The 22,460-nt window shown below is 47.1% G+C and overlaps 2 protein-coding genes across 3 annotated transcripts; both read right to left on the reverse strand.

The window, feature by feature from the left end:
• Positions 1-1,135: 1,135 nt before the first annotated feature.
• IVD (isovaleryl-CoA dehydrogenase) lies at positions 1,136-17,286 on the reverse strand. Of its 2 annotated transcripts, none has more exons than XM_074543507.1 (12): positions 17,118-17,286; positions 14,160-14,249; positions 12,880-12,931; positions 9,521-9,690; positions 8,017-8,110; positions 7,630-7,766; positions 7,006-7,102; positions 5,837-5,930; positions 4,603-4,684; positions 4,030-4,134; positions 3,345-3,417; positions 1,136-3,233 (listed from the first exon to the last, which is right to left on the reverse strand). In XM_074543507.1, the coding sequence occupies exons 1-12, from the start codon at positions 17,247-17,249 to the stop codon at positions 3,100-3,102; spliced, it is 1,260 nt and encodes a 419-aa protein (XP_074399608.1). In that variant the 5' UTR covers positions 17,250-17,286; the 3' UTR covers positions 1,136-3,099. The 2 variants fall into 2 exon arrangements, with proteins under 2 accessions (XP_074399608.1, XP_074399609.1); XM_074543508.1 differs by lacking the exon at positions 17,118-17,286 and adding an exon at positions 16,771-16,930.
• A 65-nt stretch (positions 17,287-17,351) lies between these two features.
• On the reverse strand, positions 17,352-22,165 carry KNSTRN (kinetochore localized astrin (SPAG5) binding protein). Its single transcript, XM_074543509.1, has 8 exons — positions 22,026-22,165; positions 20,954-21,083; positions 20,753-20,809; positions 20,450-20,537; positions 18,792-18,912; positions 18,436-18,488; positions 18,234-18,308; positions 17,352-17,695 (listed from the first exon to the last, which is right to left on the reverse strand). Exons 1-8 carry the CDS (start codon positions 22,087-22,089, stop codon positions 17,564-17,566), a joined length of 720 nt encoding a protein of 239 aa, XP_074399610.1. The 5' UTR covers positions 22,090-22,165; the 3' UTR covers positions 17,352-17,563.
• Positions 22,166-22,460: the final 295 nt, after the last annotated feature.

Here is a 22,460-nt window from a genome sequence, read left to right on the forward strand (position 1 = left end):
CCATGGGTGTGTAGAGATCCACCAGCAGCCTGTGGAGCAGGCTGGAGCAGGGGGATGCCTGAGAAGAGGGTGTGAACCTGTTGGCAGCCCATGCCTGTCCAGGGACCTGCAGACCCATGGAGAGAGGAGCCCACGCTGGAGCAGGTTTCCTGGTAGGACTTGTGAACCTGTGGGGGATCCACCTTGGAGCAGGCTGAGTCTGAAGGACTGACCCCATTGCTCCGTGGAAGAACGACCCACAATGCAGCAGTACATGGAGAGCTGCTGCCCATGGGATGGACTCACACTGGAGAAGTTCATGGAGTGCTGTCTCCCGTGGGAGGGACCCCAAGCTGCAGCATGGGAAGGACTCCTTTCCCTGAGCAGCAGCAGAAACAACTTGTGATGAACTGACTGTAACCACCATTTCCATCTCCCTGTGCTGTGTGGGGGGAGGAGTTAGAGAAGGGAAGGAGGGAAGATGTTTTTGAGGTTTTTTTACCTCTCATTATCGTGCTCTGATTTTGTTAGTAATAAATTCAATTAACATCTCTAATTCGAGTCAGTTTTGCCTGACAGTTTTGGGTGAGGGATCTGTCCCAATCCTTATCTCAACCCATGAACCTTTGTTATATTTTCTGTCCCTGTCCAGCTGTGGAGGGCAGTGATAAGCTTTGGTGGGTGCCTGGCACCCAGCCAGGGTCAACCCACAGCATATCTTCATGAATAATTCCCCCCACTGCTCTCCATGCCTTCTCTGCTCAGCGGCCAGCCAGCTGCAAACAGGGCAAGGATCTTGAAAAGCAGGGAAGATGCAGCACATCCAGCCCTGCCAGCAGCCAAAGGCCATCAGGCCAGGGCAATTTCCATCACACATCCCCAGCAGAAACCATGCAGATGATATCCAGCAGCACAGCCCCCTGTGTTTTCCCTGTTAGCTCTGCTGCTCTCCAGAGGAGCTAAAGCACAGCCTGCATGATCTCTGTGAATGTATTTCTTTTAAATGAGAATTATGGGGAAAAGCTGTGGTTGGGAAGACAGAAGGACAGGCAGGGACAGCAACACCGTGGCTGTTGCTGCTGCCAGCCTGGATGTGCTTTGGTGGGTAGCAGAGCCTTCACTTCCCCTCTGCTGGGGCCCTCCCAAGAGCACAGGCCACAGCAAAAGCTTATTTTATTAGTATAGTATAAAGATTAACCCTCTTTTCCCCAAAAAAGCTCTCCCATCCCTTTCCCAAGGCAGCTGCTGTGGAATGGAGTGAGATTTGAATAATACAACCCTGCTGAGGATTTATGAATGTGTCCCTGCCCCTGTCCCAAGATCTGTTAGATATTGATTCATTTTACCTTCAACTCCAAGGTGCTGATCAGCCTGGAAAGTGAAGGCATTATTTATTATGTGTATTAAAACCAGACCTCTCCAATGCTGAAGGACAGGTTTAAAAATCTCTGGGTTCCTTCCACCTCAGAAAACCTAATTTTAACAATCTGAATCTCACACCATCCTGTCAGGGCTCTGACACTCCCTAGAAAAGTTGCTGTGAAAGGAATGGATCTTAACAGTGGTCCAAGATTAATTTTGTGACAAAACATAAATGTCTGGTCACATAACTAAATTCTTACATCCGTGGACACCAATGCACTGAGTATCTTCTGTATGAAGTGCACCTCAAGATTCACTTCCACAGCATTTTCAGATGCAGCTCAACAAAATATTCCTGACAAAGCACCTCTGTCCACCCTCTATCCAGAGATTTAGGCTGAAAATTAAACCCTGGGACAATTCCTGAGTGACAGCCACCCACTGAGGCTGAATACATATGAACCTTTGGAGGAAGATGCTACCACCAGGACTTCAGAAGCTCTTTCTGACTCTTTGTGACTTTTATAAACTCTTGGTGACCTACCTGGCAATCCAGAAAAGTGAACTGTCTTCCATCTGTGACATTTTAAAATTCTAGTCTACTGTCACCTGGTATAGACAGGAGTCAACTATAACCAAACAAATACACACAGTGGAAAGTGAGTTTTGTTAAAACTGCTGGGAACTGCCTACATGGCAACGGTTTAATTAACTGTTCAATCAACTGTTCAATCACATTTCCAGCAGCCCATTTCCATTTCTGATTCACACTTAAAGGCTGGCAGGATGCTGGGCAATTTCTTTTAAAAAGCTGGATAAGCCCTGATTTGCTGGATACAAGATGCACTGAGATAACTCACAAACACATTGCTCAACTGCCCAGAGTTGGAGTGTGAGGACAGGCTTGGCCAAAACAACAAAAACAACAACCTTCAGAGGGAACCAAACCCCAAAGAAATCAGCTCTTTCTGCCTGCTTCATTCACAGATGTCATGACACAGCTCTGATGTGTTAACTTGTCCCCAGAGTGATGGATGGTGACGACTCTGAGAGAATGACCTGGTGGGAGCAGTCAGTCAGCGCAGCAAGGACTTGGGCCTGCACCCAAATAACTCCAGAAGCAGCCAGAATAGGAAAGCTGCAAATAGGAAAGGAATTCTGCAAAGCAACACACATGGGATTTAAGGAGGTTTTAGGAATCAGCACCTAAAACGCTGCTTGTGCACAGATGACTTTAAGTGCTCATGAGAGCAACCCCTCAATGTGGTTGGTGTCAGGTTCCCAAAATGGAAGGTATAATCCCATTGGAAGGTCACAGCAGGAAGTTTCACCTTCCAGTGGCAATATGCTAAATCCTAACTGTTTAATGGCACTCAAGGCATTTTGGTAAGAACAAAGTTGTTCCCTTATTGTCCATTTTGGTGGGTTTGGCTTGACTTTCTGTGTGCAGTGGCTGCACACCCCTTGCCAGCCTGCCTGGTGGGGGGGATGAAAGTCTTTTGCCTTGCAAAACTGAGAACCAAAAGCTCATGAACACCATGAATCAGGATGATCACAAAAGAGAAAAACCACTTCTTCCATGTACCCTCTGATTCATTTTGTCCAAGCCAGTCCAGTAGCATCTGTTCCCAGAGCAGGCAGAGGGGACTCCACAAGTGACAAAGCTGGAATGGCAGGCAGGAAGAAGCCGAGTTGTGCGCTCCAGCCTCACGGTCAAGGCCTCATGGTGGTCGTGGTGCTGCCCCTGCAGCGGTGGCATTACTTGAAGGTGGCGTTGAAGGCCCTGCCGATGACAAGCCTGCGCACCTCGCTGGTGCCCGCCCCGATCTCATAGAGCTTGGCGTCGCGCAGGAAGCGCCCCATGGGGTAATCATTGATGTAGCCGTTCCCACCTGCCACACCAAAAAGCCACAAGTCACTCCTTGTCCCTGATTTCGGGGCGGGACAGCAGAGGGAAATGTTCCTGCACTGTGCTTGGCTCTGTCCAGCCAGCAGTGACTCACCCAGGCACTGGATCCCATCCAGGGCCACCTGCGTCGCACACTCTGCTGAGTACAGGATCACTCCGGCGCAGTCCTGTGGGACAGTCACAAAGGGACAGTCAGGAAAGGTGTCACCTGCCCATCTCCAGTCCCTGTGCTGCCCTCATGCTGCCATCACTCTGCAGACCCCTGCCAAGAACCCTGAACTACTTGATTACAAAGCGCAGGGACAGGGAGCTCCAGCAGTGTCCCTGTTACTACAGAACACTCACAGCAGGTCTATAAAGGTCACATGAAGACAGAAGAAGGAAAAAAATAACAAGTGCACCAGAGAAGATGGCTCTCTCACAAAGGCCCATCAATCCCCCAGGATTTGCTTTGGGATACAGGGATCTGTGCTCCCACTGTTAAACACTCAGCATCCTCCTCCAACGGAAGTGTGGTCACAGGTGGAGGTGACAACACCTCTAACAACTGCTACAGCCCTTAAACAACCAGGACATCTGTCTGGGCTTCTAATACACACCTACTGATGCTGCTAAATCTCCTACCTTGTAAAAGGAGGTTTGCTTTTAATTTTTGAGTGAAAAAAGGTACTTTAGGTGCGAGAAAAGGACCCTTTGGGCTGTGGGGACTTGTTGTACAGAGGCTCTGGGACTGGAGGAATTGCCCCAGGACACACAGCCCAGGGAGGAGTTGAGCTCACCTTGGCGTTGAAGTGGCCCTGGTCACAGGCTTTGGCCACGTTGTAGACGTACTGCCGGCAGGCCATGAGCCGCGTGTACATGTCTGCCATCTTGCCCTGCATGAGCTGCACAGCCCAAAGACAAGGGACATGAATTAACAGGGGTGAGGGGGAACCACCCATTCCCCAAAATACCTCAGAAGAACTGGACATGGGAGGAGACATGGACCCAGCAGACATGAGGGAGCTGGAGGTTCTGTTAAGCCACAGACCCCTAGAAATCAGCTGCAGTCCCACATCCACCAACAGCGATCTCAGGGGAGCAGGCTCAGAGGTCTTTCCACCTTCTCACCACATCGTAGCATCCCAGGATTCCCTGAGCTGGAAGGGACCTTAAAGTTCATCCAATTCCATCTCCTTGCCATGAGCAGGAATCTTCCACTACCCCAGGCTGCTCATTACCACATCATGCAGCCTCACCACAAACAGCAGGTGACCTCCTCCATGCAAAGCCCCCACCACAACAAAGCTCTCAGTCTTCTTAGTTTTAAAGAGAAAAGAGGACAAAAAGTCCCAATTCCTTTTCTGCCTCACCTGGAAGTGACCAATTTTCTGTCCAAATGCTTCTCTGACATGCAGGTATGGAATTGCGTGGTCAAGAACAGCTTGCATGAGCCTAAGAAGAGAAGAGGGAAAAGGGAAACAGTGGAACTATTAATTAATAATGATTTACCTTTGGAAATGTAACCCAAGGCAAAAAGGTTCTCATAGCTGAAGTGATATCCTGCTGTCTTCCTACAGCTCCACTCAAACAAGGCCAAGAATAAAATCCAAAGGTCCCATATTTCTCCCCAGTGCTCATTTGGCAGATCCTGTGAGAAGGTCTGACCTTTTAATTCAGGGGACTGAGATTTGAAGAGCTTTCTCATAACCACAGCCAGGACAGTTTGTGCTCCTCTTACCTCCAGAGGCCCTCAACTCAAGGAATAACAACCAACACCATTAAAAAAAAAAAAAAAAAAAAGCCCAGGTAAGAACAAGAAGGGGAAGAAATCCTCCTCATGCTTTGTGGAAGTTGATCTTTCCACAAGAGGATCAGCCCAGAGAGACCACTCAGGAGGACAAAAGGACTGTGGGGTGCCAATGATTACTGGGGAGCTTAAGGATTGAATAAATGAGGAACAGACCAGTTTTGTAGTCTCTAGATAGTGTGTTAGATTCTAAGGAATTGATAACACAAATGTGCTGGTTATTCCCTGAGTAATAACACAGGGATACACAAACCAGCCACTGGGGACTGAAACAGATTTATACCTCTGGAATTTTTTTTATCAAGACTGATAATTTCCAAAGCCTGCTCTGGAGGGTCAGTGGACACTGACAGGGAGACTTGCAAACATTCTTTCTGGCATTGCTTCTCTCATCCCTTGCCCCTCACATGGGGCTCCACAGAGATGCTTTCAAATTGGAAAACCACTGCATGAGGAGCTGAGAGCTCAGGGATGAGAGCTCAGAGCACATTTGAGTGAGCAGTGGCTGCTGAGAGGGCCCTGAGGACCTTCAGGAGAGCCCAGCTGAGCAGCTGTGCTGGTGCTGGAGTTCTGTGCTGGTTTTGACTGGGACACCCAGCAGCCACAGGACCTCCTTGCACCTTGCTTCCTTTCCCACATGTGACCCAGCCTTTTCTCTTCTGCTGCCCCAGTAACCCAGTTCTCCATCCAGGATCCATCCTACCAAGAGCTGCAGGCCCCAAGGGATCCTCAGCAGGTTTGGCAATCACCAAGGACCCTTCTGGCCTTACAACCTACAAAAGAGGACAATCCCTTACCCCAGGGGCCCCCCAGACAGCACGAGCCTCTCCAGGTCCAATCCACTCATCAGAACATAGACTCCTTTGCTCAGTGTCCCCAAGACATTTTCAGCTGCAAAGAGCAAAGGAAAAGTGATTTATTTATGTGTAAAACTCAGACAAGCTGCTTACTGAGGGCCTGTGTTCACTGGGGAGAGGAGTAACCTGGGCCAGTGGAAGGTGTCCCTGCCCACAGCACGGGGTGGGACTGACTGCATGAGCTTAAGGTTCCTTCCAGCCCAAACCATCCTGGGATTCTATCAAAAATGACTGAATAGCCTGAAAAATTTCCTGGAAAAAAACTGTTTCAACTTCCAAAGCCAAAGATCAGAAGGAGCATGAATGGCCAGAGTGCCAAGTGCATTAACTTCCAACACTGCAGTGATGTGCTTCTCCACGTCATCATCCTCTTTCCACGAGAACATGCTGCTCCCTGTGGATGACTCCTGGGACATGATCAGAGCACCGGGGCACTGGCCTTGATGATTTCAGGGTGGAGGCATCCAACACAGTTAGAAATGTTAGGTTTCAGCTGAAACTCTTCCACTTCAGCTTTTGAAGGTGTATATGGGGAGCAGGAGAGCTCCTTGCTCTGCAAATGTGCAATCATTATTTTAATGGTAAGACATCTTCTCCATTTGCTCTAGAAAGGCTGGAATTTTTTGATCAACAAAAATTGCCACTGGAATAACAAATACTGCTATTACAGAGGCCTCTGTTATGCTTACAAACAGGGGAAAGGATGTCCATTTTCAGGCCCTGGCCCCAAAAGAACTCAGAAGAGTTACAAAGCCTGTTGGAAAGTCTCCAGTGAAAAAACCTTTAGGGCAAAGTAGTTCAGCTCCATACACGACAGGACCTCTAATGGAAACAAATTTCTTGGAGAGCTTCAGCAAGGCTTTGGAGTAGCTGTGGTTAAGAACTAGGTCCATGAGGGTGAAAGAGCAGTGACCTGACAAACGATGTGCTCCCTCCCTGCAATCCAGCAGAGTGCACTTTTCAGTCCCATCAGCTCCCTCAGAGGCTGTCAGAGAGGAGATAAGCATCTGCAAAGCCCTCCAGGTCACAGGCTGAACGTGTGTGCAATTAGTGATCCAATTTATCTGATCAAGAACACAAGAAACCACCGTGATTTGAACCCAACTCACCAGGGACCTTGCAGTCTTCAAAGATCAATTCACAGGTATTAGACCCTCTCATTCCCAGCTTATCCAGCTTCTGGGCTGTCCTGAAACCTGGCATTCCCTGCAAAGTCAAAGCAGTAAAAATACATCTCACATCTCAGTTCCAACAGACTTAAAAAAAAAAATAATGAGAGATCTGTGAAATTCCCCTGACCACAGGAACATGTGTAGGGTGTCAGGAGGGAGATAAAGTGACTTAAGAACAAGACCAGGTCTAAGTGCAAGTGCAGAGAAAGCAAATGGGCAGAGAAACACACACATATGAACCCTGTGCACCCATTTTCTAATGCACACAAACAGCAAACAAGTAAGTCATTTGTACAGCTGCCAACACAGGCTCTCCTACAGCAAGGGTTGGAAGCTCTGCCAGTAACTGAACTATTCTAATAATGAAGTTATGTCCATCAGAAGGTTTACTGATCTCAGATTCTGTTTTATTGAATGTTCCTTTCCTGCCTGAAAGGCAGAAAGTAGTTTGTCTTTGAGGAAGAGTCTGGCAGCTATGGAAGTAAAACCAGCTGACTTCCAAATGAGGCTGCTAAGGTGAAGGATTCTGCTTTAAAACCCTGTGGGAATGAGTGACCCCACCCTCTCCACGATGAAGGCAGTTATGCCTTGGGAGGCCGGGACAGCGCTCATGTCGGTTTTAGCGTAGACAATGAGAACGTCCGCATCCGGCCCGTTGGTGATCCAGAACTTGTTCCCATTCAAAACAAAGAAGTCTCCTGGAAGTCAAGAGATGAAATCTGTTAGCTCACGACAGCAACACTGCTATTTCCACTCCATTTATTCCCTAACAGGCTTCCCACAATCACTTAGGTTGGAAAAGACCTCCAAGATAATCGAGCCCAGCCTTTGGCCCATCACCACCTTGTGAACCAGACCAGAGCACTGAGTGCCACGGCCAAATGTTCTTTGAACACCTGCAGGGATGTGGCCTCCAGCCCCTCCCTGGGCAGCACAGGACAGCTTTACCTTTCTTATCTGCTTTCAGCTTCATGGACACAACATCAGAGCCAGCATTTGGCTCGCTCATGGCTAAGGCTCCAATGTGCTCGCCACTGATTAGCTGGAAGAAAGGACAAATATTAGCAAAAGATGAGGACCAGGAGCATGGTTTGTGTTCCCTCTTTAGTCCCCTGGCCTGTTTTCCTGCACTGAACCTCCACAGTTGCTGCTCTCCACAGGAACTCAAATGAGAGCTGCAGTTCCCAGCACAGCCCGAGCAAGGAGCTCCCTTGCACTGCACAAAGGAACAGAACCAAACCCCAGAGGGATGAGAAGGGTGACTCAGCTCTGTCTCAGCTACACAAGCACAGCCCTGCTTGCACAACACATGAGGAAGGTGCCAAGGAACCATGCAGGCAGCCATATGCCTGTCCCCTGCTCCTGCCTGGGCTTTCTGCTGCCCTTTTACACAAACAGGAGCTGGTGAACGCAAAAGGCCAGCGAGGGGGTGAAAAGGGATGGGAAAGTTCTCTGCAATGTTCTCATAGCCCAGTCCCCCCACACCAGCAGATGGACCCTCCTCCTGTGCCTGCTCACACCAGGCTCTGACAGAGCTGTTGCTTCTGCCTCACTGTTATTTCATCCTGCCCTTTTCTCCTTGCCTTTTTTTTCTCTCCCTGCGTACTTTCATCCATCTTCTCCCCCTTTTCAGCTCTACTTTTTTAAAAAAAGACAACTCAATGCTTAAGATATGTTCAACCAATTCAATACATCAGTGCATTGCTACAGAAGTCCCAATGAAGTGCTCAAATCTAGTTAAGCACATTTAAGTGCTCTGTCAGGAGCCAAAACAAGTCAGAGCTGAAGTGACTTCACATCTCATTGAAAGGCAGAGAATGAAGCATGAAAATACACCTAAGGAAGGAGGACAATTTGGGGTTACACATTTGCAGGCTGCACAGTGCTTTGAGGAAGTGACACTGTACTTTGCATGTTGTTTAAATCAAGTTTCTTGTGCTGATAATTTCACTGATAATCTCAGTAGCTGTGATTCAATGTGCTCATTGTTTTTATATGCATTTAAAAACGGAAATCTAATTAATGCACTTCTGAGTTGCAACATCAATGCCCCAGGTGATGATGAAGTTTCACATGTAGTTAATTAACAGCCAAACCAAGCATTTGGGCAGAGAGAAATGGAGAATATAAAATAGAAAAGCAGTGACTTTCATTCCGAGATCTTAAAGTAATTTGGGAATTTGAAAGAATATTCTCCAGTGTCACCTCCAAGCCTCCCTTAGTAAGACAGCTCCAGACAGCTGGGCTGTGCTGCCAGCAGACAAGGACACGGGCGTGGGATGAGGTCAATATGGATTCATAGGATAAGAACTGACAAGCCAGAGAAGGGCAAGTTTGGCACGTTCAGTATTTCCTAAGGTTTGGCCACTGAAATCTGCTGGTACTCAAAAGATGCCATCCTTGCAGGCAGGGCCCAAAAGCTTTGCAGTGCTCCCCTCCTCCAGGCACACACCTTGGGCAGGTACTTGTGCTTCTGGGCCTCGTTGCCGTTGCGCACGAGCTGGTTGATGCACAGGTTGGAGTGGGCCCCGTAACTGAGCCCCACGGACGCGGACGCTCGGGAGATCTCCTCCATCACCACCACGTGGTCCAGGTACCCCAGGGCAGAGCCCCCGTATTCCGCTGGCAAGAGAGGAGAAAGCTCACGTTACCCACCATGTGCACGAGATCCCAGGGCTGGGCTCAGTCTCCAATGGAATCCAAGACACTGAGAAAGCTTCTGGGTTTGACTGTTGCCATCCCTGAGCTGGGCACTTCTGGCTTTCCCCATCCTTTCTGAATTTCATTTTTCTCATCTCAAAGTCACAGGGATATTTTGTCTTTGGCATAATCCATAATTGACTCGTTTAACATAGTTTATATGTAGAACATTGTTGGGGTGTGTTGTAATGTCCTGTTTTAGATTTCCAGGTCACCTCCCAGGTGTGGCAATACCCGTTCCCCTTCCCCCTCGCCCCTTGCTGAGTGAGTCCTGTCAATCAGGCTTAACATTCCAACAAAGCATCGTGTGGTTGGTCAAAGGATGCCCCTCAGGCCTGGGGGTCATTGGCCTGTCTAGGTGTCCCTCGCCCCTTGAGACCCCGCCCCTCCCACCTGGTTGGTGGCTCACCTCTCCCCTCCCCTCCCCACCCCCTGAGCTTAAAAAGTGAGTCCAGCCATGTGCTCGTGGTTCTGTTGGAGGTCTTCCCAAGATTCAGACATCTGTAACCATGGAATAAACCACTGCATGTAACCCTCCGGCAGAATCCCTCCTTTTTTCTCTTCACCTTCGCCTGAAGCCTCTTCCTGAGGTAAATGGAGTTCCTAACAAGCCTGGACTTGTTCAGTGCCCAGCTGAAACCACCGGCAAGCTAAAGGTGTCTCTGGGGTGATGCACCACAGCTGCCACCTTTGGCCCAGCAGCGAGGGTCAGGCTGGCCCAGGCACAATCTAACTGGTAATATTGGGATTCATATTCCAATAGAACATGCACAAGGACACATCTTGAACATGCTACTGACATTGAGTAATAATGAGTCCTTCTTATCAACCTTAGTATTGTCACAAAGATCACCAAGTTGCAACCTCCTTAAGGTGAACAAAAGAACACAGGCAAGGTTTGTAAAGCCCATGTATGTTTGCCCCTAAACAAGTGAAGAATTCTCAAACTGCTCAAAAATGTGACACTAAGGACTTTTCTAAGCCTACAAATGTGCAGGACACCAGAATTTTGATGAGTGGCCGGCTGAGAATGAGAATGATCCATAAATGTAATTTGTCAGTGAGGAGCACGTAGGTTTCAAGAGAGGATGAAGCGAGACAGAGCAGCACTGAGACCCCAGCTAGGCACATGGAGTTGAGCCTAAAACTAATAGTAAAGATTAAAATCACACAGTAGAACAGGGAGAGAGAAGGCAGGTAAAAAGAGAAGGCTGAGAAACGCGCAATGGCCTTCAGGAGACAACAGCCTACATCAACATACACACATGTACCTCTAAACACATTTATAGACACACAAATACAGTCACCTCCCAACCTAAAAGCTCTGTTCTCCAGGTAGGAAGCAAGTGGTTGTACTGCTAAGAGAAGCACTACAACATGAATGCCAAGGAGCAGCTGGGGAGAGAAGTTTGGAGCACTTACTCACCATCAATGTGGAGGCTGCAAGCAAGAGCAACAAGGTAAGAGCAAATCTCTGTCTGTGCTCAGAGTGACCAAGGGGCACAGCTGCTGTCCCAAATTCTTCAAATTAACACCACAGCCACTGGCAACACACACATGGCCCTCATTTTGACTCCTGCTTCTATCTGCAGGGCACTTTATCCTTCAAAATCTCTCCCTACCACAAACCCAACTTTAAGGGTTTGCTATCAGTATCATAAAAGATGGGCTTAACAATTTTTCATGTATGCCAAAACAAGAGAGTTTTTAATTAATTCCTATATAATGGTTGGGTTTGGTGCTTTTGCCTCAAGAAAGGTGAGGTAACTGTGAGCAGCACAAATGCAGGATTGCTTTGCACTGCAAGAGGAACAGGAAAGTGATCCTGCCAGACATCTCCTCATATAACACAAATCATGGTGTGTTCAAATGATGCTGTGCTTTCAAAGCTACTCTTTGTACATGATATGCCTGTATTATCATTCCATGGAAACAACATATTTACATTTCTTCACTTTGCACTTTATAAAACAAATGGAAAGTTACAAACACCACAGTTATCTTAGTTTTAGGAAGAAAACAAACAGCACTGTTATTCAAAATGTTCCCTTAATAGACTTGATACACTGGCACCCAAACAAGACATTTAATTGTGTACACCCTCCTAAGATTCTACATGATCTTTACATCCTAAATCCCACTCTCCTCCAACAAAATCAACCTCAATAAAGAAACACACAACTCCACAATCCAAAATAAAGTGAAAAATCCTGGGCATAGGAGGGTTTGAGAGGTAAACCTTTGAGGAAATCAAGAAGGACAGGACTCGTGAGGGGATGGCTTATTTATAGTGTGGGAAAATGCTGTAAGCCTCAGGCACAACATCAAAGAAGAAAGAAGGTAAGAGTGAGGAAAAACAGGAGCAGCAGTAAATGGGGAAGAGGAGGGAGAGAAAGCAGAAATGCAGAGTCTTTCAGCACTGAAAGCGAGGCAGAGGCATTATTCCAAGGCATTGCTATTCAGCTGGATTCTGCAGAGCCTTTGCACAGCCACATCCAGCAAACAGACTTTTCCATGGGGAAAGAAAGGCCCCATCAGCTGCTTTTCTCCACTAAGGGCTTCTCCTCATTACCCTGCCTTGGTGCATTCAGCAGATCACACTCATCTGTAACACTCATCACAACACTTTTCACTAACCTGCTCGAGGCTGAATGAGATTTCCCCTGATTTTTTTTCGACTGGTTGGCTGTGGTCACTCCCCATTAGTTATCACAGCTTTTCAAGGCATTATTTTAGACCCTTTAACTTCTCCCATTACAGATGGATGTTTGTTCTGGGATACTTTTATCTCTAGCTCTCATTCTTCAAAACTTGCTTCATATTAGAAAGGCACAAATACGTTTGAACTACATATGTTACATCTGGAGAAACCATTTCTGAACAGTGCTTTCAAATTGTGAAAGGCATTTTGTCTAACAATGAAAAAGGACCCAAAGTCAGAGAAAAAGAAAAACAGTTGAGAAAGTTTTTTTAAATGCAAAGATAGGCCAAAATGGATGCCACATCACAGACAAGGAAGGCTGTTGTGAACTGGAAAGTGAGAGTTTAAGGGGTCTCTCATTTGTTTGAAGTATCACCCATCAGAAGGTAAAAGATCAAAAAGAAACTTACCAGGGGCTGTGACTCCCAGAACTCCCAGTTCTCCAAGTTTCTTCCAAAAGTCCTATGAATACAGAACAAGCAATCAGCCCAAACTGGTAGTCTGGGCATCAGCACAACAACTTTCCCCAGGGAGTTCACTGGACACATCCATTTATCTGCGAGATATCGCAAGAATGAAGCAAATACAACCCCAATTCCAGTTTCTCCCCCAGTGCAGCTCCATCCTTGGAACTGAGAAACCACACAGATTTAAGGACAGTAGTTATGCTATACACAAGAGGAGTTTGTGGAATTCAGTGAAAATTCACATGCCTAAATTTAAATCTGGAACGACACCTCCTAAGATTTAACTCTTTGACCACTCCAATGAAAATTTTTGTGTAACAGCATAAACTATCCATTACCAAAACCCTGGAAATATGAAGCTATGAGATGGCACTTTAAAACCCTTCCAGTAAAACAGGAGCTGGCAACCAGGAAGCATCCTTGGGGGATATAAAAAAATGGGAATGCCACAGCCATGACAAAATGCAGTAGCAAAGGATGTTGTCACCAGGGAGGCACACGTGCCTGCTGGGGCATCTCCCTGCTGCTCCTTTCCTCTGCTGTGTGGTGGACACATAGGTGAGTGCTCCTCACGTGGCCTTGGTGTCCAGCAATAATTATCAGAGACTTCAAAAAGTAGAATTCAATAGCTCTGGATGACATCTGGAATGCCAGGCTAAAGTTATACACTTCACTTCAAAGCTGCACATACATCCCTGGAAATGTCAACATCAGAGCTCTAGGAAATGCTGGCAGATGTTTAGAGCTTTTTGAGTCTTGTGGAGCTTATAAAAACCAATAGTCAGATCTCTCATTTCCATCAATCACAGCACCCTGTGGCACAGGATTTGCTGGGTTTATTAGAAAGGCAAGTTTTAGCATTTGTACACAATATTTTCACAGCAAATCTGAAGAGGAAATTCATGTCCAAGAAAGGGACTGAGCCAGGAGTATACAAAGCACACTTGGGGAAGGAGCCAGACCAGACAGGCAGGAATCCCATGATAAGAATCCAAACGAGACCATTATCAATCTTTATTATGAATATTATCGCTGGGTTCTGCCCCAGGTTGCTGAAAGTTGGTAACAAATGCTAAAACAGGAAATCAAAAAAAGGTTTTCTCTGTGGCTTTTAAGTTTGAAAAGTTAATGCACATGTTCCTGTGGCGTGGCTTGGGACTGTCTGGAGTAATGCAGAGATCAAAGCCCAGAGAGGCTTTCAGCAGCACACATGGAATACTTGCCCGCATGCCTTTGAATTCGTTCTCCTGGTCAATCTGTTGCGCCTTTGGAGCCAAATGCTCTTGGCAGAACTTTGTCATGGTCTGTCTAAGCTGGGAAAAGAGGGGAGGAAAAACACATCCATTACATCTCAGCAATAGATTGTCCTCTTCTTCCCCTGGTCCTGCCAACATTCCCTCACCAGGCCGCTCCAGCATCCCAAACCCAGAAGCACAAGACCATAAGGAAATTCATGGTTCAGGTGACTGGCTGAAATACCACATCACAGGGTAACTTCTCTAGTCTTTTATAAAGGACTTCATGTACTTTAGTCCCTCTCAGCATTTAACCTTAACTGCACCCTGACATGAGAGAATGTTCCTGAACTCCTGCCTGCACTGGGGTTTCAGGCATATTTTTGGGTAGGGAACTTTGGAAGCTGATGAACTGAGTTTATAATGTGCTAACCCATCCCACAGCTGCTTATAGCATCATTTAATGGTGTGCAGATGCCTGCAAGAAGCAGGGATACTGATTGAAACATGTTTGTGTGTCAAGCTAGAACTACATTACCTACCTCACTACCTTCCACAGTGGGGAAATCTGATAGAGCCAGGAATGTTCATTGATCTGAGTGTTAAAAACTCAAAATATTTTTCTAAATTTTATACTCTGAACACTTACATATATGCTACAGAAGTGTATAAGCATACCAACAAAATGTATATAGTATCTTACACGTTTTTAACAGGAAGATTTAAAAACTTGGTCTTGATTTTATGGTCAAATTGAACATTTTTTTTTCTTTTTGGTTCTTTATTCCCACACAATAACTCTGATGAAGCAACAGTTTTAGAGACTGAAACCCTGAGCTGTTAAATCAGAACCTGTATAAGGGGCAGGAACAACAAACCAGAATATGCCCACACTCCTCAGTCTTTCTCTGACCACCAAAACCTAAGCATCCTCCTTTTGACAACTGAGAAGATGTTAAATTTCCGAAGTCACAAAGACCCTGGATTCCAGTACTAGCAAACAAGCTTCTTCTCCATTGCTAAATTTATAAACCTAAAGAGAACCCCAAAAGATATTAGATATCTTTCCACTGTGACAAAGCTGACTGCATTACACTTGGGCAGAGAGCTTAAAATAAATTAAGACAAGCTTAAATCACAATAAAAAATGTCTTAATCAATTAGAGATTGAGGATGAAGTCAGACAGGCAGCCCTGACACCCTAAGCCAGTTTATAACAGTTATATTGCCTTTAATTCACAATTTCACTAATATTACTGGAGATTATTTCTGATGGTTTTTTTTCTTTTTAGCTTTTCCATCAGACAGATAGGAATAAGATGAATATTTTGCATCTTCTTTTACATCTGCTGAATATAAGAGTACAAAGGAACGCCAATTTGAGCTGATGAGGCCATAAACATGAACAACATCATGGCAAGGAATAATTCTGAAGCAAGAAAGAAGAACAAGTAAGTTCATTTTGCACATCCATGTGCTTGCACCATCAGAATTGTCTGGAAAGCGAGGCTGTAGCTCCAGTGTTTCACTGGCAGGAGCCTGTGTGGAACAGACACTGCCCTTCACTCCAAGCCCTGGGCAGAAGGGAATCCATCTGGAATGGTCAGCCCTTGGCTGCTGCTGCACACAGAACACAGCAAAGCTAAGGATCATAGAACACTGAGCTGGAAGGGACCCACAAGGATCATCAGTCTGTTGGAAATGATGTAACTTTCCTAACTAATATCTCATTAGCTGTTTTAATTAATTGTAAGCATGCCCACTTGCAGTCAGCATTAGTTCAGTTCCTTTTTCGCAGACGCTTACTTTGATCATTAATCACTGAAACCTTAGGTTTGCTAAAACTAATTCTGACAAACTCCAATAAATAAAGCCTAAGGAAGCTGAAGATTGGACACCTGAGATCTTATATTTATGGCCCTTCAAAGATGTGTTGAAGCAACCAGAAGACACAGACAAGATTGAAGCCTGGAAAGCTGGAAACTCCCAATTTAAGAAAAGATGATAAAAGGACTACAGAAAGTCAGCCAGATAAGCATGAAGAGTGAAAAATCAATAACCAATAGAGGACAGAACACTAATTAATAAAGAGAATGATGCAACTCAGAGGATAAACTTTTGCTTGCTAAATATAAGTGGAAAAGTTTTGTGTCTTGGGATTGTGTGGAGGTCAGAACTTTGTCAGCCACACAGACACATCTTGGACAAGAATAAAGTAATGCCTTACACACTAACACTAAAGGCAGTGTAAGAGCCTTGTTTTTCCCAGTGTTTTCAGAGGCTTTCAGTAAAACGTCCAACTCCCAGCCCTGTACAGGAAACTCTAACAATCTCACCCTGTGCCTGAGAGCGTTGTCCAAATGCTCCTTGAGCTCTGGTAGCTTTAGGGCTACGATGATTCCCTGGGGAGCTGTTCCAGCGCCTGACCACTCTCTGGAGGAAGAGCCTTTTCCCGATACCCAGCCTAAACCCCCCCTGATCCAGCTCTTGCCCTTCCCTGGTTCCCGTCACTGATCACCAGAACAGAGATGTGCTGCCCCTGCGTGTCCCCTTGCAGCAAAGCCGCAATCTGCATCGAGTTCCAAGAATTATCCTAAACCTTTATATGCCCCATTGGGCAGGAGAGCAAGCCGGGAGAGCTGCAACACTCCATTTGGGAGGATGTGCCGCGACCCCACCGAAGCGTTCCTTGGACGATCACGTTTCTGCCGATTATCGCCTATCGGGCAGGCCGCAGGCGGAGGCCGGGGCCGCTCCCTCGGGCGGTGCAGCGCTCCGTGCCGAGGCCGCGGCCGGGCCGGTCACCGCCGCGGGCCGCGTGTCCGGGGCCGCCGCGCCCCCGCCGCTCGCGCGGGGATTGGGCGGCCCGACCCGGCCGCGGCCAATCGGGGCCCGCCCGCCCCGCCACACCCCCGCGCGGAGCGGAGCGGCGCGGCCCGGCCGTACCTGGCGCTGCTCGGCGCTCAGCCCGTTCACCGTGTCGTCCACCGCCAGCCCCGCGCCGCCGCGCCGCGGCACCGCCAGCGCCCGCCAGCGCCGCGCCCCGCCCGCCGCGCGCCCCAGCGCCGCCGCCGCCATGGCCGCTCCCCGCCGCAGCCCCGCGCGCAGGCGCGGCCCGGCCCCCGAGCGCCCCGCCCCGCCCCGGTGCCCGCCTCCCGCGCGGCCGCGGCTGAGCCCACATGCTTGGAGCGCCTTTATTGAACTAAAACACACGAACGGCCGACGCCAGGCTGACCGGCCATCGCTGCGGCCTCAGCCCCCGTCCGTCCCCACCCCGCCGGGGAGCAGCCACAGCTCGGCCTTTGGATCACCCAACGCAGGAACCGAGCTTGACAAACAGGGACCACTGAATTAAGGGTGAAAGAGCAAAATTCCCAGTCCATCCTCGTGCCTCACATTTCCAGGAGCTTCCCCAGCGCTTCAAGTCTGGATTTCCACTCCTTAATTTGAGCTTGGAAACCGGAGTGCTTCTCCAGGGCGTGCTGGTTCTCCTCTTGCGCTGATTTCCACTTGGCCTTGGCTGTCTGTGGAGAAGTCAGTGCACAGCACGTTTTACTAACACCAGAGTAAGGAACAGAAAAGCCAAGTCCTAAAGCGTCTGAGCTCTTCCTCCTAAACTAAGATAAATCTGGGATTTCTTTTACCTTGATTGCTTGTGGAAAATGTAAATTTATCTATGGCCAAAATTTAGGAAGTCTCCTATAATGATTATATTTTAGCTCTAGGTCTTCTTAAGAATTGTAGAACTGAAATTTAACAACTGTTTTGGTCTCAATATCGGTAATTATTAAAGCCACTTGTGCTTGCACACTTCTCAGTTTCCAGGGTCACTGTTCTGCAACATTTTCCAATTTAAATCAATTCTCTGGCCTCCAGAATAACAGCCAGGCTGGTGGATACATCTATTTAAAAGAGGAGTAACAGTTTCCTTAAGTGTGTTTGTATTAAAAGAGGAATACTGGAGGTTTTCATCTGGGCTCATGTGGAATAAAAGAGAATTGGAAGGGGCAAAATAACCTCCCTGAGGGCCTGGTGCTCACTGCCAGGTTGAGTCAGTCTTACCTCAAGCATCTCCTTCTCTTTTGCAGCTCTGTGACAAAATAGCATCAGTTCTTCTGTGACCTTGCTAGTTAGCACCTGAAGAGTCAAAAGGAAAATGACTTTTAATATGATGCAAATAAATGTGAGTCTCAGCTGTTTTAGCATCAGGAGAGAAGGGTGAGGGCACACAGACCCCTCAAAGCCCAGTTCAAGCTTTTCTTACTGTTGTCTTTTCCCGGCACACACGCATCTCTTCCTCCTCCTTTATGTTGCTGCCTGTAAGGAATTCAGGAGGTGCATTAGTGAACCTCTAACATACACATAACTCTGAGAACAAACAGCTTTTCAAGGTGACTTTCTACAGCAAGAAATACTAAGTTAGTTTATCCAGGCCAGGGCTTACTACAGGAAGCAGTTCTTCACTTAAGCCACAAAAAACTCCCCAAAACCCTGGAATTCCAGCAGTATTCCCCAAACAAGGAAGCAGAGTCTAAATTTCTTATGAATAGTCAAAACAGAAGGAAAAAAACCATTCTGGAGAAGGAGTACCAGGATGAAAGCAAAGTGCAAACTCCTTACCAGGATTGATGTTTCTGCTTTCTAAAATCGTCATGCAAGTCTCCTGAATTTTCTTGAGCTTCTCAACCTCATGGACCAGCCTCTGGTTCTCCTTCTTTAACTCCCTTAACTTGAGAGTGCCCTGGTTAACACAGGCTGTAAGTGAGACAAGTTCCCAAGGAGATTTTCTTCTCCTTAGTAATACTGACACAAACAAATTCACAGTAGTGCACTTGGCACCAAGAATCAGACATTGCCTTCAGTCTCTACCACCACAGCAAATGAGACTGTTGCAGGACCTTGCTCCTGCTTCTTGACAGGAGTAATAAATTTATTACATCCACACACCAGAGCAATTACTAGAAAAATCTGATCATGGGCAAATTCCTTTTAGGCAACTCTATCTTTTCTTGTGCTCCCTCATTTATGTAAACAATGCACGCACTGAGGAGCATATAAACATTGTGAAGAAATGTGGAGAGCCTGGTTTAAGCATGGCTTAAAGAAAGAGGCCATGAAGGTGTTCAGCTGAGGGAAATATAGAAGCCTGCTGTGAAGCAGCCTTTCCCAGGCTTGATCCTGTAAATAATTAGGTTCTCAGCCACCTTTTATATAAACAACAAGATTCTCAGACCGTTCTGTCCTTGGCTGCTACTGGGAACAGACAGCCAGTCTGGGAATAGATATGAAGGTCTTGAGAACCTTTAATATCATGGTGGGAACACTGATTTTGGTTTCAGTAAACTAACTTCAGGTATTGTAAACAAAAGGAGGAGCCGAAGTTTTCTCTACAGCCTATCAGGAGCTCGGGTTTTGCAGTGTGCATGAGGTGAATTGACGCTGTTATAAAAAGTGCCTGATTGACGAATAAACTGGAGTCAGATGCGAAATCAACAAAGGTGGTTGCTCCCTCACTTCAACAAAGAAAAAGGGGTCTCAGGTCTTTAACCCCCAGCATTATTCCCTACACAATCCAGATATTACCAGGCAATTGGATAAGCTGATCAGCCTCCCAGGTTGAATGCAATTCTCCAAGAGGATCAATAAGCATGTGGATTAGGGTGATCTGCCTGATAGTGGCAGAAGCTTTGGGAACATTTCATAGGAAGTCTCAGAGGCTCTTAAGAAAATCAAGCTGTGACATGAGAGGAATGATCATCCCACAGACTGAGAACTGGAAAATAAAGTGAGATTTCACAGCTGTAGGTTCCCAGGTGGGCTTTCTGTACATGCCAGAAGTGGTACTAAGCATGTCCTAGAGATACCTCTGAGAGTCAGGGAATAATGAAGTGCCAATTCTGACTCTAAACCTGATTCCACAAAATCAGCTCTGTTTGAAACACAAGTCCCTGAACAGTCCCAGGTCTCTCAGCCTTTCCTTTCCTCCAGTCCCTCTGTGGCCCTTTCTTGGACTCTGTCCAGTACATCCATAGCACTTTTGTACCAGGAGCCCAGAACCAGACAAAACATTCCCAGTTTGGCCTCCCCAGAGCTGAGCAGATGGGAAAACAACTTGAAGAAGATGCAAAGACAAACGACTCAAACAATTTGTCCAGAAGAATACAAAGACATTCTGATGAAGACAAGAATAAAAGCAAGACAATCCTTAACATGATCCTGTATGGATCAGAATGCAGAAATTACTCAATAACTTATTTATTTTTCTCTCCTATCCTTACCTCTCCTCTTGCTAATTGTTGTTTGAGTGTTTCCACCAACTGATTCTTGTTTTTCAGCTCTGCTTCTAGTTGGTATCTGCTGAGAGGGCTGTGGAGTTAAAGAACAAAGACTCAGGGGCAAAACCACCAGCATTGCACACCTCCTGTTTCCCTTTGCCCTTTTTTAAGCATTTGTTCTGACCAACAGATTTAATTAGCAAGCTTGGCAGGAAAGCTGCACATGGGTGAGAGCTCATCACCAGCCTTCACAGGAGAACACCACACACAGCACAAGGACAACTAACAGAGGTGGGAGGCACATACCGTCTTGCCACTGTCTTCTTTGAAACTGGTTCCACTTTCTTTGCAGGCTTAGGCAACCTTAAAAGAGAGATAAAATAAAATTACCAGAAGACTACAATGTTCTTGCAGATCACCAAGCCTGTTAGTTTGACAAAATGTGCAAAATGAGCCATCTTTAAGACATCTGCCAAATAAATCCGTCAATATTTTGCTTTGATTTACCCTTGGTTTGCAGGCTTGAAGACGCTGTCTACTGGAACATTTGAGGCAAATTGAAGACTGGGAACCATGCTGAGCTCCGGCTCTGATGTGCTGACATGTTTTCTCGTTGAAGGAAAATTCATTTGCAATTCTGCGAGAAAAAAACAGCTGTGAAAACACCACAGACTGGAAGTAACCTCCTTTAAGGTCTCTTAAGCCTTCAATTTGAGGTAAAGCAGTTATATCTGGCTAGAATGGAGACTTCTAGATAGAAGTATAGGTAGAAGTAACTAAGAGTAGACTTCAACTTTTACCCACGGCCAAAGGTCCAGAATAAGCCAGAAACAGGTCAGATGTAGACAGTGTTAAAACACAATCACCAGGCTAGCACTAATGAGAATTTGAAATGATAATACACAATAAAGAAAGTCTCAACATCAAGCAGACATCGTGCCACAAGGTTGTTGTTCAATGCTGAAAGCAAAACAAGCACAGCCCACATGAAATTCTGTTAAGAGACCTCCATATTTTGCTACGAGTGAATAGCTACTAAAATAACACAGAAAACTAGCTTTTTATGTAGAGTTTATTTCTCTTGAATCACAACTGTTTAAGTATATAAAGCTTTGTTCACTCAGTAAGTTTAGAAAGCTGCTTTTTCTCCCTCAAGTTAAGTATTTTTCAAATTAAACACCCATGCGCACATTTACATTAGAGCAACGCAGAGTTTCACCGATACAGCCCAGCTCCCATGTTGTTAACGCTAATCCTGGGTGCCTTCCGCTTATAAAATGCTACAAAGTGCTGTAAGCAGCATTTAAAGATTTAGAAAAGTAAGAGACTGTGAATGAAGCATCTTTCGCATCAAGGGGCCGCTGCCTTTAGCCGGTGGAGGGTACACACGGCAGGCTAAGCGTTAACTTAAGTCCTAAACAGGGACCAAACAGTGCAATAAAGCTTCCAATTAGATTTTGGAACAGCCACCACGTAGCCAGGCAGGGATGGAGCACCCTAACGCCGGCGCTCCGCTGCACCCCTCGGCCGAACCCCGCCAGCCGTGTCCCCCGGGTGCCCGTCCGTGCCCCGCACTCACCTGCGGGCGGCTCGGGCCGGTGGAGCCGGGAATGCACGGGGATGCGGGAGAGCCGCCCGTCCATGGCGGCCGCGCTCCCCTCAGGAGTTCAAATAGGAGCGCGCCGGGACGGTTGGGCGGGTCCGCGCATGCGCGGGGGCGCGGCGCAGGCAGCGAGCGCACGGGGCGGGGCGGACGGGACGGGGCGGGGAGGCGCGCGCGGGCGGGGATTGAGGGCGCGGGTGCTCGCGCCGCTTCTCGCTCGCGCCCCGTGTGCCTCGCGCCGTTTCTGCCTCGCGCCCCCTCCCTCAGGGAGGCGTTGGCGGCCATTACGGGGGCAACAGGCGCGCGCGAGTCTTCTGCCCTCGGGGAAAGGCGGGGCGCAGTTCCTTCTTTCCTTCCTTCTTTTATTTCTTCCTCCTTTCCTTCCTTCACTGCTTCCCACTGCCTCTCACT

This window comes from Zonotrichia albicollis, chromosome 6 (assembly GCF_047830755.1).
Source record: "Zonotrichia albicollis isolate bZonAlb1 chromosome 6, bZonAlb1.hap1, whole genome shotgun sequence".
Taxonomy (NCBI): domain Eukaryota; kingdom Metazoa; phylum Chordata; class Aves; order Passeriformes; family Passerellidae; genus Zonotrichia; species Zonotrichia albicollis.

Excerpts from the sequence above, each read along its gene's own strand:
- IVD (XM_074543507.1), bottom strand. The coding sequence starts at position 17,249 with ATGGCGGCGGCGGCGCTGGGGCGCGCGGCGGGCGGGGCGCGGCGCTGG. Across the intron at positions 14,250-17,117 it reads TGAGCGCCGAGCAGCGCCAG|CTTAGACAGACCATGACAAA; the intron begins GTACGGCCGGGC and ends CTCTTTTCCCAG. Across the intron at positions 7,103-7,629 it reads CTGCCTTCATCGTGGAGAGG|GGAATGCCAGGTTTCAGGAC; the intron begins GTGGGGTCACTC and ends TTGACTTTGCAG.
- KNSTRN (XM_074543509.1), bottom strand. The coding sequence starts at position 22,089 with ATGGACGGGCGGCTCTCCCGCATCCCCGTGCATTCCCGGCTCCACCGG. Across the intron at positions 18,913-20,449 it reads AACAATTAGCAAGAGGAGAG|GGCACTCTCAAGTTAAGGGA; the intron begins GTAAGGATAGGA and ends TGTGTTAACCAG. Across the intron at positions 18,489-18,791 it reads AAGCAGAAACATCAATCCTG|GCAGCAACATAAAGGAGGAG; the intron begins GTAAGGAGTTTG and ends AATTCCTTACAG.